The sequence below is a fragment of the Procambarus clarkii genome, chromosome 61 (genome assembly GCF_040958095.1).
Source record: "Procambarus clarkii isolate CNS0578487 chromosome 61, FALCON_Pclarkii_2.0, whole genome shotgun sequence".
Lineage (NCBI taxonomy): Eukaryota > Metazoa > Arthropoda > Malacostraca > Decapoda > Cambaridae > Procambarus > Procambarus clarkii.
Window position 1 is genome coordinate 20,078,542 of NC_091210.1, and position 14,419 is coordinate 20,092,960.

The 14,419-nt window shown below is 47.6% G+C and overlaps 1 protein-coding gene across 1 annotated transcript in view; it reads left to right on the forward strand.

Annotated features, from left to right (window-relative positions):
* LOC138354157 (octapeptide-repeat protein T2-like) overlaps nucleotides 1-14,070 on the forward strand; it is a 46,301-nt gene extending 32,231 nt beyond the window's left edge. Inside the window, exon 2 of the mRNA XM_069308045.1 lies at nucleotides 13,522-14,070. Within this exon, the coding sequence (XP_069164146.1) occupies nucleotides 13,522-14,070 (549 nt within the window). The remainder of the gene's footprint in view (nucleotides 1-13,521) is intronic.
* Nucleotides 14,071-14,419: the final 349 nt, after the last annotated feature.

Here is a 14,419-nt window from a genome sequence, read left to right on the forward strand (position 1 = left end):
ACCAGGCCACCACCACAGCACCAGGCCACCACCACAGCACCAGGCCACCACTACAGCACCAGGCCACCACCACAGCACTAGGCCACCACCACAGCACCAGGCCACCACCACAGCACCAGGCCACCACCACAGCACCAGGCCACCACCACAGCACCAGGCCACCACCACAGCACCAGGCCACCACCACAACACCACAGCACCACACCACCACACCACCACAGCACCACACCACCACAGCACCAGGCCACCACCACAGCACCAGGCCACCACCACAGCACCAGGCCACCACCACAACACCACAGCACCACACCACCACACCACCACAGCACCACACCACTACAGCACCAGGCCACCACCACAGCACTAGGCCACCACCACAGCACCAGGCCACCACCACAGCACCAGGCCACCACCACAGCACCAGGCCACCACCACAGCACCAGGCCACCACCACAACACCACAGCACCACACCACCACACCACCACAGCACCACACCACCACAGCACCAGGCCACCACCACAGCACCAGGCCACCACCACAGCACCAGGCCACCACCACAGCACCAGGCCACCACCACAGCACCAGGCCACCACCACAGCACCAGGCCACCACCACAGCACCAGGCCACCACCACAGCACCAGGCCACCACCACAGCACCAGGCCACCACCACAGCACCAGGCCACCACCACAGCACCAGGCCACCACCACAGCACCAGGCCACCACCACAGCACCAGGCCACCACCACAGCACCAGGCCACCACCACAGCACCAGGCCACCACCACAACACCACAGCACCACACCACCACACCACCACAGCACCACACCACCACAGCACCACACCACTACAGCACTAGGCCACCACCACAGCACCAGGCCACCACCACAGCACCAGGCCACCACCACAGCACCAGGCCACCACCACAGCACCAGGCCACCACCACAGCACCAGGCCACCACCACAGCACCAGGCCACCACCACACCACCACAACACCACAGCACCAGGCCACCACCACAGCACCACACCACCACAACACCACAGCACCAGGCCACCACCACAGCACTAGGCCACCACCACAGCACCACACCACCACACCACAGCACCAGGCCACCACCACAGCACCAGGCCACCACCACAGCACCACCCTCCACTGGGAGAGAGCGCCCACTGTGGGGTGGACCAGGAGGCGTGTTCCATGCACCACAACACACCACAGTGGTGAATCTTTGAACCACCACCTGTACAGGGCGAGACCCGCCCCCTGGTGACCTTCTCCCCCCCCCCCCTGGCCCCAGGGGGGGGGGACTGCCCGACCTCTAGTTCTGTAGAGAGAGAGAGAGAGAGAGAGAGAGAGAGAGAGAGAGAGAGAGAGAGAGAGAGAGAGAGAGAGAGAGAATGTACTTTTTCAACCTACATTCTCATGAAATAAACGAGTCTTTAGGAGCATGCTTCAGATGAGCTGAGGTAGGATAACAGCTCTTGCTTGCGCTTTGCCTAGGTACGTCATCTGACAGCCCTTAGTCCGAGAGAGAGAGAGAGAGAGAGAGAGAGAGAGAGAGAGAGAGAGAGAGAGAGAGAGAGAGAGAGAGAGAGAGAGAGAGAGAGAGAGACATGACCTTCTCACCACATTAACAATCTCTGAACATTCACTCACCAAGATGAGGACATTGACCACATTCACCCTCTCAACACCCGAGGCAGACTTAACCTCCTTAATATAACACATCAAGCTCCTCCAAGACCGACCCTCAACACTCCCAAGTCAATATATTAGTACTGAGTACGAAAATATAGTTTAGTTTCTGACATATCAATAAATATTAGATAATCTTGCTAATTGGCTTAGAATAGGTTAAGTGTTTTTGTGTCAGTATTTATTTGTTTTTGTATTACGGATGTAATATGTATACCTGGAGCATGTCTGGTGCATACTTTGAGGGTTCCCGAGTTCAATTCCCCGAGCTCGACCTGAAGTTAGGTTTGACTGTGATAACTTGGTCCAACAAGCTGTTGCTTGGAGCGGCCCGCAGGCCAACATATCCAATACTATCCGGTTGGTCCGGTACTTCTTGCATGAACTTGTCTAAATGCTTCTTGAAGACATCCACGATTGTCCCAGCAATATATATCATGCTTGCTTGCTCGGAGGCCTGGTCGACGACCGGGCCGCGGGGACACTAAGCCCCGGAAGCACCTCAAGGTAGCCTCAAGGTAGGGTGTTGAACAGCTTTGGACCTCTGATGTTCAGTGTTCTCTGATTGTGTCTATGACACCTCTACTCTTCACTGGTTTTATTCTGCATTTCCTTCCGTACCTTTCGCTCCAGTATGTTGTTATTCTACTGTGTAAATTAGGGACCTGGTCCTCCAGTATCTTCCATGTATATATTTTTTATATCTCTCTCGTCTCCTTTCCAGAGAGTTCATTTTGAGAGATTTGAGACGGTTCCAACAAATAGATGTTTTAACGTGTCAAACTGCGCCCGACCCCAAACAGTGGGGTCGGACGCCGGTTGGAAGACCACTGCTTGAGAACAGGTTGGGCTCAGGCACTGTTTAGACAAGGACAGACTGAGGACTGGTTGCTAGATAACGATATTGACCGCATCTAAACTGTCACCTGTCCTTCCTTCTCCTGTCTCGTACCCCGTCCCTCTCTCTCCAATCACAGTTCCTTTCAATCCGTCTGTCCGTTCGCCTGTCTGTCCGCCAAGTCTCTCTGTCTCTCGGTTTTACTCTCAAAAAGTTAAAAAGTTATCGAGCTCCGACATGTAGTCAAGGAATGCCTTAAAAAATTAGTACAAGCGACGATACTGAATTGCTGTTTTTGCTGTGGGTTTCTCATGCTTGATTGCGTCCACACACACACACACATGCACGCAACATTCTTGCTTGATTGCGTCCACACACACACACATGCACGCAACATTCTTGCTTGATTGCGTCCACACACATTCAACATTCTTGCTTGATTGCGTCCACACACACACACATGCACGCAACATTCTTGCTTGATTGCGTCCACACACACACATGCACGCAACATTCTTGCTTGATTGCGTCCACACACACACATGCACGCAACATTCTTGCTTGATTGCGTCCACACACACACATGCACGCAACATTCTTGCTTGATTGCGTCCACACACACACATGCACGCAACATTCTTGCTTGATTGCGTCCACACACACACATGCACGCAACATTCTTGCTTGATTGCGTCCACACACACACATGCACGCAACATTCTTGCTTGATTGCGTCCACACACATTCAACATTCTTGCTTGATTGCGTCCACACACACACGCAACATTCTTGCTTGATTGCGTCCACACACACACGCAATATTCTTGCTTGATTGCGTCCAAACACACACACATGCAAGTCTTGCTTAATTCCATCCACACACAAACAAGCAACAGTCTTGCTTGATTGCGTCCACACACACACACAACATTCTTGCTTGATTGCGTCCACACACACACACACACACACACACACACACACACACACACAAGCAACAGTCTTGCTTGATTGCGTCTACATGCAAATTTTTTTGTAAATTTCAAATTTTCCTGGAGGCCTTCTCTACATTACAAAAATAATAAATAGAGTTGTGATCAGAAAGTTGTGATTTTCAGTTATTATTGAAACTTTATTTCACAATGTTGTGATTGTAGGACTTTACGTCTGTCTGTCCTGTTGAAGTTGTGGAGTTGTAAATACAATTAGCAGTGGCTGTTGTTGTGGAGGTAATACAGTACCCTTGAAAACTGTAGTTATTTTAGTGGTTGTAGATAAGATAACCTCAAGATTGTATAAGTTGTAGTTGTAGTCGAAAGTGTTGTTGTAGTAGCCCTGTTCTTCATTCTCATATTCTTAGTAAGGAATAGAAGTGGTAGTTTTTCTACTAGTAGGTGATAATAGCAGTAGATGAGCTTCTACTTGTAGGTGTTAATAGCAGTAGATGAGCTTCTACTTGTAGGTGATAATAGCAGTAGATGAGCTTCTACTTGTAGGTGATAATAGCAGTAGATGAGCTTCTACTTGTAGGTGTTAATAGCAGTAGATGAGCTTCTACTTGTAGGTGATAATAGCAGTAGATGAGCTTCTACTAGTAGGCGATAATAGCAGTAGATGAGCTTCTACTTGTAGGTGATTATAGCAGTAGATGAGCTTCTACTTGTAGGTGATAATAGCAGTAGATGAGCTTCTACTTGTAGGTGTTAATAGCAGTAGATGAGCTTCTACTTGTAGGTGATAATAGCAGTAGATGAGCTTCTACTAGTAGGTGATAATAGCAGTAGATGAGCTTCTACTTGTAGGTGATAATAGCAGTAGATGAGCTTCTACTTGTAGGTGATAATAGCAGTAGATGAGCTTCTACTTGTAGGTGTTAATAGCAGTAGATGAGCTTCTACTAGTAGGTGTTAATAGCAGTAGATGAGCTTCTACTTGTAGGTGATAATAGCAGTAGATGAGCTTCTACTAGTAGGTGTTAATAGCAGTAGATGAGCTTCTACTTGTAGGTGATAATAGCAGTAGATGAGCTTCTACTTGTAGGTGATAATAGCAGTAGATGAGCTTCTACTTGTAGGTGTTAATAGCAGTAGATGAGCTTCTACTTGTAGGTGATAATAGCAGTAGATGAGCTTCTACTTGTAGGTGATAATAGCAGTAGATGAGCTTCTACTTGTAGTAGATGTATGTATTCTACTTGTGTCAAATTCAACTACTTGGACTAGTCGGCACATGGCTCGCTTCTTGCATGACGGAGCTCGATCCCCAATGGTTCAACTGGTTGCGCACTGTTCCTTCACTCTCTCTCCTGTCCCTGGTTCGGGGCTTGTTCACGAGTCATCAGAGAAATCACTGTTATGTTCTACACAACGTAGCGGGGCTTCGAACCATGGACAGTCTTGTTATCGACATGAAATGGAAATGGAAACGAGTTCTGCTTTCATGTGTCATGTTCTAAACGTGTATCGTATCCTGGATGACTACGTTGTTCTTAGCGTCTATAAGACTTTAACTACTTGGCTCTGTAGCTCTGATGATGCACCATCTGTCAGCTGGAATGTTGGGACAGATGGTGGAAGTTAGTCTTGTGGTCCTGGGTTCGATCCCAGGCGCCGGCGAGAAACAATGGGCAGAGTTTGTTTCATCCTATGCCCCTGTTACCTAGCAGTAAAGTAGGTACCTGGGTGTTAGTCAGCTGTCACGGGCTGCTTCCTGGGGGTGGAGGCCTGGTCGAGGACCGGGCCGCGGGGACACTAAAGCCCCGAAATCAACTCAAGATAACCTCAAGATAGTTAGTAATGTGTTTGTACTGAACTACACACACACACACACACACACACACACACACACACACACACAAACAAATCACTGGCAACAGGGGAACTGCCAGATATTTGGAAAGCAGCTAACGTAGTCCCGATATACAAGAAAGGGGATAGACAGGAGGCACTGAACTACAGGCCAGTGTCCCTAACCTGCATACCATGCAAGCTGATGGAGAAGATTGTGCGAAAAAAACTAGTGGAGCATCTGGAGCGAAGGAACTTTGTAACACAGCATCAACATGGGTTCAGGGATGGCAGGTCCTGCCTCACAGGGTTACTTGAATTCTACGACCAGGCAACAAAAATAAGGCAAGAAAGAGAAGGGTGGGCAGACTGCATATTTTTGGATTGTCAGAAAGCCTTTGATACAGTGCCACACAAGAGGCTAGTGCGAAAGTTGGAGATGCAGGCTGGAGTGAGAGGGAAGGTACTCCGGTGGATAGAGGAATACCTAAGCAACAGGAGACAACGAGTCTGTGTGAGGGGTGAGGTCTCAGATTGGCGAGACGTCACAAGTGGAGTCCCGCAGGGGTCAGTCCTTGGACCTATACTGTTTCTGGTATATGTAAATGATCTCCCAGAGGGTATAGATTCGTTCCTCTCAATGTTTGCCGACGATGCAAAAATTATGAGGAGGATTGAAACAGAGGATGATAGTAGGAGGCTACAAGATGACCTGGATAGACTGAGTGAATGGTCCAACAAATGGCTGTTGAAGTTCAACCCGAGTAAATGCAAAGTAATGAAACTAGGCAGTGGAAACAGGAGGCCAGGCACAGGATACAGAATAGGAGATGAAGTACTTAATGAAACAGACAGAGAGAAAGATCTAGGAGTTGATATCACACCAAACCTGTCTCCTGAAGCCCACATAAAGAGAATAACGTCTGCGGCATATGCGAGGCTGGCTAACATCAGAACGGCGTTCAGGAACCTGTGTAAGGAATCATTCAGAATCTTGTACACCACATATGTAAGACCAATCCTGGAGTATGCGGCCCCAGCATGGAGCCCGTACCTTGTCAAGCACAAGACGAAGCTGGAAAAAGTCCAAAGGTATGCTACTAGACTAGTCCCAGAACTAAGAGGCATGAGTTATGAGGAAAGGCTGCGGGAAATGCACCTCACGACACTGGAAGACAGAAGAGTAAGGGGGGACATGATCACAACCTACAAAATCCTCAGGGGAATCGACCGGGTAAACAAGGATGAACTTTTCAACACTGGTGGGACGCGAACAAGGGGACACAGGTGGAAGCTGAGTACCCAAATGAGCCACAGAGACGTTAGAAAGAACTTTTTCAGTGTCAGAGTAGTTAGCAAATGGAATGCATTAGGAAGTGATGTGGTGGAGGCTGACTCCATTCACAGTTTCAAATGTAGATATGATAGAGCCCAATAGGCTCAGGAATCTGTACACCAGTTGATTGACGGTTGAGAGGCGGGACCAAAGAGCCAGAGCTCAACCCCCGCAAGCACAATTAGGTGAGTACAATTAGGTGAGTACACACACACACACACATGATCACCACATTCAAGATTCTGAAGGGGATTGATAGGGTAGATAAAGACAGTCTATTTAACACAAGGGGCACACGCACTAGGGGACACAGGTGGAAACTGAGTGCCCAAATGAGCCACAGAGATATTAGAAAGAACTTTTTTAGTGTCAGAGTGGTTGACAAATGGAATGCATTAGGCAGTGATGTGGTGGAGGCTGACTCCATGCACAGTTTCAAGTGTAGATATGACAGAGCCCGATTGGCTCAGGAACCTGTACATCAGTTGATTGACGGTTGAGAGGCGGGACCAAAGAGCCAAAGCTCAACCCCCGCAAGCACAACTAGGTGAGTACAACTAGGTGAGTACACACACACACACACACACACACACACACACACACACACACACACACACACACACACACACACACACACACACACACACACACACACAAGGGGCATCGCAGTGGAATGGACAGCGTTTGGGGGTCGTAGTCATAATATCCCGGGTTCGATTCCAGGCCGAGGCAGAAACAAATGATAAGAGATTCTTTCACTCGATGCACCTGTTAACCTGATGCGTGTGGGGTATGTAGTAGTGATTCTGTCTGGTGTGTAGACAGAACCTGGTGTGTTCTATCAGAAAGGTGACAGAGTGTCACCTGTGTGTCACCTGTGTGTCACCTGTGTATCACCTGTGTGTCACCTGTGTGTCACCTGTGTATCACCTGTGTGTCACCTGTGTATCACCTGTGTGTCACCTGTGTGTCACCTGTGTATCACCTGTGTGTCACCTGTGTATCACCTGTGTGTCACCTGTGTGTCACCTGTGTGTCACCTGTGTATCACCTGTGTGTCACCTGTGTGTCACCTGTGTGTCACCTATAGACAGAAGAAAAATATCTCGGAAGTCAAGGCATTAGAGAAGCAGAGGTAAGAGAGACGGGGTCCAGGAGCTAAGATCTGTACACTGAAGGAAAAAACAGTAAATATATATATATATATATATATATATATATATATATATATATATATATATATATATATATATATATATACTCAACAGAGAGAGAGAGTAGTGACCATGGGTGTGTGGCGTGTGGGGCTCATACTTCACATTATTGGTTAAAAAGTAGATCGCAATTACAAAGTTTTGTCCAGCGAGCAAGAGAGAGAGTGAGAGAGAGAGAGAGAGAGAGAGAGAGAGAGAGAGAGAGAGAGAGAGAGAGACAGACAGACAGACAGAGACAGACACAGACAGAGAGAGACAGAGAGACAGAGAGAGACAGAGAGAGACAGAGAGACAGAGAGAGAGAGAGAGAGAGAGAGAGACAGAGAGAGAGAGAGACAGAGAGAGAGAGACAGACAGAGAGAGACAGAGAGAGAGAGAGAGAGAGACAGAGAGACAGAGAGACAGACAGACAGAGAGAGACAGAGAGAGAGAGAGACAGAGAGAGAGAGAGAGAGAGAGAGAGAGAGAGAGAGAGAGAGAGACAGAGAGAGAGAGACAGAGAGAGAGAGAGAGAGAGAGAGACAGAGAGAGAGAGAGAGAGAGAGAGACAGAGAGAGACAGAGAGAGAGAGAGAGACAGAGAGAGACAGAGAGAGACAGAGAGAGACAGAGAGAGACAGAGAGAGACAGAGAGAGACAGAGAGAGACAGAGAGAGACAGAGAGAGACAGAGAGAGACAGAGAGAGAGAGAGACAATGAGACAAAGAACCATAAAAGCCTTCACAAAGCAACACACAAAACACTATTACATAAAAGGGGACCCAAAAAGAAGCAAATCCTGAAGACAATGGCGGCCACAATGTCAACACAGTCTACCTGTCCCCATGGGGACCTGACCCCAGGGACCTGACCCCATGGGGACCTGACCCCATGGGACCTGACCCCAGGGACGTGACCCCACGGGGACCTGACCCCCACGGGGTCCTGACCCCAGGGACCTGACCCCACGGGGACCTGACCCCCACGGGGACCTGACCCCAGGGTCCTGACCCCATGGGGACCTGACCCCACGGGGTCCTGACCCCAGGGACGTGACCCCACGGGGTCCTGACCCCACAGCTCAGTCTGACACCAACATAAATGACCTGACTTCTCTTAGCCATAAATAAAATGTCATTTCACTTGTATTATATTTTCTCAAAGTTATATTTTGAAACAATTATATATTAAGGATTTCCCTAATTTTATCATATATTCGTTTTCTTAGTTTTTTCCTTTTGTTGTTAATTTGTTAAGCCACCCACAACAGCTCCCTGTCACTCGGGTTCGGATTTCACTATCAGGGGGAACAGAGGAATCAGATGAAAGAAATACGTACCCAACCTTTGCTGTCCTGTTGGGGAATTGAACTTTATATTCTTGTGCGGTATGTGTACATTTTTCGTTCGAAATATCTGTCGAAACACCTGTCGAACACCTGTCGAAACACCTGTCTTGATCCTATATCAGTTATACGGAGTCACATTTGGAGTTTTCTAGTTATTTGTGTATTAAATGGGACAATATAAGTCTATTAATCTCTTTATTTGTAATCATTATTCTTTATCTTCATTACTTAACCTATTATAGGTATAGGTTAAGTAATAATACCTATTATAGGTATAGGTTAAGTAATAATAGTAATTACGAAGCAATAAGATGCTTATCTTAACATACTAAGAAGGTTAGGTAAGGTCGGTGTTTTCTATGAAGCTTTTCAAGGTAAACTAAAATATTCACAATAAATTAGTATGTCACATATGCACTTATTCAATAAGTCAATATTGACTGTAAGAAAGTGCGAGAACGGGTCGCCTCCACACTAACGGGGCTGGTTCAGGTGTCCACTCGTTCCACATGAGGCTAACTACCCACAATTGGTGGTGGTTGAGTAGTTTATAATGTAAACCTTTAAGGTGAAACATAATTGTCTTTGTTCACACATAAATATGATTACAAATATGTTTTTCTCAGCCTGATCAACCAGGCTGTGACTCATACGTCAGGCTGCGAGCAGCCGCATCCAACAGCCTGGCTGATCAGTCCAGCAAACAGGAGGCCTGGTCGAGGACCGGGCCGCGGGGATGCTAAGCCCCGGAAGCACCTCAAGGTAACCATTACATAACTCTTCAGCCGTTATCTTGAGATTATCTTGAGATGATTTCGGGCCTTTTTTTTTTTTAGTGTCCCCGCGGCCCGGTCCTCGACCAGGCCTCCACCCCCAGGAAGCAGCCCGTGACAGCTGACTAACTCCCAGGTACCTATTTTACTGCTAGGTAACAGGGGCATAGGGTGAAACTCTGCCCATTGTTTCTCGCCGGCGCCTGGGATCGAACCCGGGACCACAGGATCACAAGTCCCGCATGCTGTCCGCTCGGCCGACCAACCGTGGACATATCTATATAAGAATATCATTAACCGAGAGTTAGAAAAAAAGTTATTTTAGAAATTCTTAAAATGAAAAAAATATAATTTTATCTAAAAAAGGCGGTAAAAGGAATGTTTAATATAGAAGAGGCTCAGGAAGGAACGCCATCCGATCGATCAGGAGCCGGTCGGCCGAGCGGACAGCACGCTGGACTTGTGATCCTGTGGTCCCGGGTTCGATCCCGGGCGCCGGCGAGAAACAATGGGCAGAGTTTCTTTCACCCTATGCCCCTGTTACCTAGCAGTAAATAGGTACCTGGGTATTAGTCAGCTGTCACGGGCTGCTTCCTGGGGGTGGAGGCCTGGTCGAGGACCGGGCCGCGGGGACACTAAAGCCCCGAAATCATTTCAAGATAAGATAGCCATTATTGGCCTACGATCTATAAGGGTCAAATGACCTAATTACACTTGCAAATTGTTTATTTAAATATCTGCGACTTGAATTCGAAAAATAGTCAAACCTTGATATCGCAAAAGAGATATTAGTGTAGACTCGCTCGCCACAAACCCAACCACTTGGGCTCGACGGTAGAGCGATGGTCTCGCTTCATGCAGGTCGGGGTTCAATCCCCGACCGTCCACAAGTGGTTGGGCACCATTCCTTCCCCCCGTCCCATCCCAAATCCTTAGCCTGATCCTTTCCAAGTGTTATAAAGTCGTAATGATTTGGCGCTTTCCCCCTGATAATTCTGTCCGTTCCGTCGGAGGCGTCGCTTCGGCAGACGCCCCTATTACATGTGGAGCTGAGACGCGTCTAAGTGCATCGTTAACTGCCACTTGAGTCTATCATGTGGAGTCCTGCACACCACCGGACCAGGCTATAGCCTCTGACCTCCTAACCTGACCTCCACACCACAAAACCCTCGACTGACTCATAGAACCAGGATTTACCTAGACTAAAAGGGTGTACCTCCATTCCTTCCCCCTAAGTTCCAAGCACTCATTGTCACGCCTCTCCCATTAAACCCCATTCTTCCTGTCCCCATACTACACATCTGCTACCTCCTCTCCCTTGCCTCCCATCCGTCCCATCCCCCTCCCATCTGCTGAACTTCTCCTGTCTCAGAGGTGCTCTCCACCTTGTAATGCTGAAGTCGACCCTTCACCACTGCGCCAGCAGGCCCCTACAAGCAGCAGAAAGACGTGATAGGAAGATAAGAGGAACTGGTAGAGGAGGAAGATAAGAGGAACAGGTAGAGGAGGAAGATACGCAGGAACAGGTGGAGAAATATAATAACACGAAATGGAACAGATGACAGATATTTTTATTTATGTTGTGAGGTGTGTGGAGGTGCCCTGAGGCCCTCATCTTGTGTTGTGAGGTGTGAGGGGGTGCTCTGAGGCCCTCAACTTGTGTTGTGAGGCGTGAGGGAGTGCTTCGAGGCCCTCATCTTCAAAACAGACAGGAACGACGGAACAAAAGTACCTCACTGAGTGACTGTGGGCTTGAACAGGTACTATGCCCAGAGCAACGACCTTGAGGACGACCTCCAGGTCGTCCACCAGGAGGACGACCTCCCTCTCGTCCTCCAAGATAGCTAGGTACCGTGTCTACCTGTCCCCTAGTCTGTCTCTCAGACCTAGTGAGGGGAAAATGGGTCGTTAGAGAGAGAATCATTGAGAGAAAATAGACGACGATTCCAAGACTATGTGACAGAAAACGGGTCGTGGGAAGCAGAGTCAGCCAGAGAAAACGGGCCGTGGAAGGGGATATTAAGCGGTAACTGAAATATTATAGGAAGAGAATGAGAAAAAGTAAAGTAATAATTAAAAAGGCGAGAAAAAATAAGAATTATCAAGTCTGAGTAGGAGTAGCTTGAGGGCGACTACTTGAGTGGCACTCAAGCTGCTTGTAGCAGTGGTAAGTGCCTCCGTGGCTCAACCTCAACCACTTTTCTTCCCACTTTCTGCCCCTCAGATACTTTACACTTTCTGCCCCTCAGATACTTTACACTTTCTGCCCCTCAGATACTTTACACTTTCTGCCCCTCAGATACTTTGTACTTCCTGCCCTTCAGACACTTTGTACCTGACTTATTAATGGCACTTTTTCTATCAATTCAAGTTAAGAAGATTCCTTATTTCCGAAATCTACTTACATAAAGCGCACACACACACGCACACACACATACACACACACACACACATACACACACACACACACACACACACACACACACACACACACACACACACACACACACACACACACACACACACACACACACACACACACACACACACACACATGTCATTGAGGCTGAGTAGACAGCGTTCGGGAATTATATTCCAAGGACCCGTTTCCATTCCCGGCCGATGTAGAGACTCTCTCTCTCTCTCTCTCTCTCTCTCTCTCTCTCTCTCTCTCTCTCTCTCTCTCTCTCTCTCTCTCTCTCTCTCTCTCTCTCTCTCTCTCTCTCTCTCACTAAATGAGGTAACGAGAAGCAAGATAACGAAGGTGTTTGTGTCAGAGGAAAAACTTTGCCATCAGTAGAATTCCGGTGTTGAATATATGTATGTGGGTCTCGTTAGTAAAGTCGAAGTGATTGTGCATGTGGGAGGATAGTCTCCTAGTGTCCCCTCGCTCCTCCTAGCCCCCATCCATCGTCCTCATCTTAGTTCTCCATCCTAGATCATCCTGCCTCTCCCTAGCCCACACTTGTAAAATCCTGGCTTGTGTCTCGGAGAGGCTGTAGGATCTACGTATATTCAGTAGTATTTCTGGGTTGCAAATCTTTTGACCATGTCGTAGCTCAGTCGATTAAGGCAGCGTCTGGGATGCTCCCGGACGCAGGTTCGAATCCTCGTCACGGCCCTTGTGGATTTATTCATTTGATGCATCACGTTAGTGTGTCACAACACCAAAATTAGTGGTTGGTTAGTAAGCTATTGTGGTGACCTTAATAGGTCTTAAACCCAACACCAACGACGAAACCGGTGCATCATTGTCAAGTTATATCAACATTAACAGACCCAGGAACAATCCCAACACAATGAAATATACCCACACTATATCAGGAATCATAACTACCCATTAACTTTAATTATCTTACGTCACATGATCACCTGTTCGTCTTATCCTAGATCAGTTTGACTGTTGTGTGTAGATTATTGTGCAATATTGGGTACCATATGGAGAGGAGCATCCCTCAAACTTTTTAAAGCAACATATGTCTCCCTTAAAACATTATTTCATTTACCGTTTTAAGACAACGTCTATTACCCTTAAAATATTTCACTATCTGCAGTGGAAGAGAAGGTGGAAGAGAAGGTGGAAGAGAAGGTGGAAGAGGGTGGAAGAGAAGGTGGAAGAGAAGGTGGAAGAGAAGGTGGAAGAGAAGGTGGAAGAGAAGGTGGAAGAGAAGGTGGAAGAGAAGGTGGAAGAGAAGGTGGAAGAGAAGGTGGAAGAGAAGGTGGAAGAGGGTGGAAGAGAAGGTGGAAGAGAAGGTGGAAGAGAAGGTGGAAGAGAAGGTGGAAGAGAAGGTGGAAGAGAAGGTGGAAGAGAAGGTGGAAGAGAAGGTGGAAGAGAAGGTGGAAGAGAAGGTGGAAGAGAAGGTGGAAGAGAAGGTGGAAGAGAAGGTGGAAGAGAAGGTGGAAGAGAAGGTGGAAGAGAAGGTGGAAGAGAAGGTGGAAGAGAAGGTGGAAGAGAAGGTGGAAGAGAAGGTGGAAGAGAAGGTGGAAGAGAAGGTGGAAGAGAAGGTGGAAGAGAAGGTGGAAGAGAAGGTGGAAGAGGGTGGAAGAGGCTGTTTAATCCTATATCATTCCTTGATATAGGATTATACAGAGATTTAAATTAGTGTATTTTTGTAAGCAATGAGAAAGTCTACGGTTAGTCCAACCCACATTTCACTTACTGGAGTCTTCTACCAGGCTTCTATCCCAGCTGGACTCGACTAGTTGTGCTTGCGGGGGTTGAGCTCTGGCTCTTTGGTTCCGCCTCTCAACTGTCAGTCAACTGTTGTACAGAATCCTGAGCCTATTGGGCTCTATCATATCTACATTTGAAACTGTGTATGGAGTCAGCCTCCACCACATCACTGCCTAATGCATTTCACCTGTTAACTACTCTCACACTGAACAAATTCTTTCTAACGTCTCTGTGGCTCATTTGGGTACTCAGTTTCCACCTGTGTCCCCTTGTTCGTG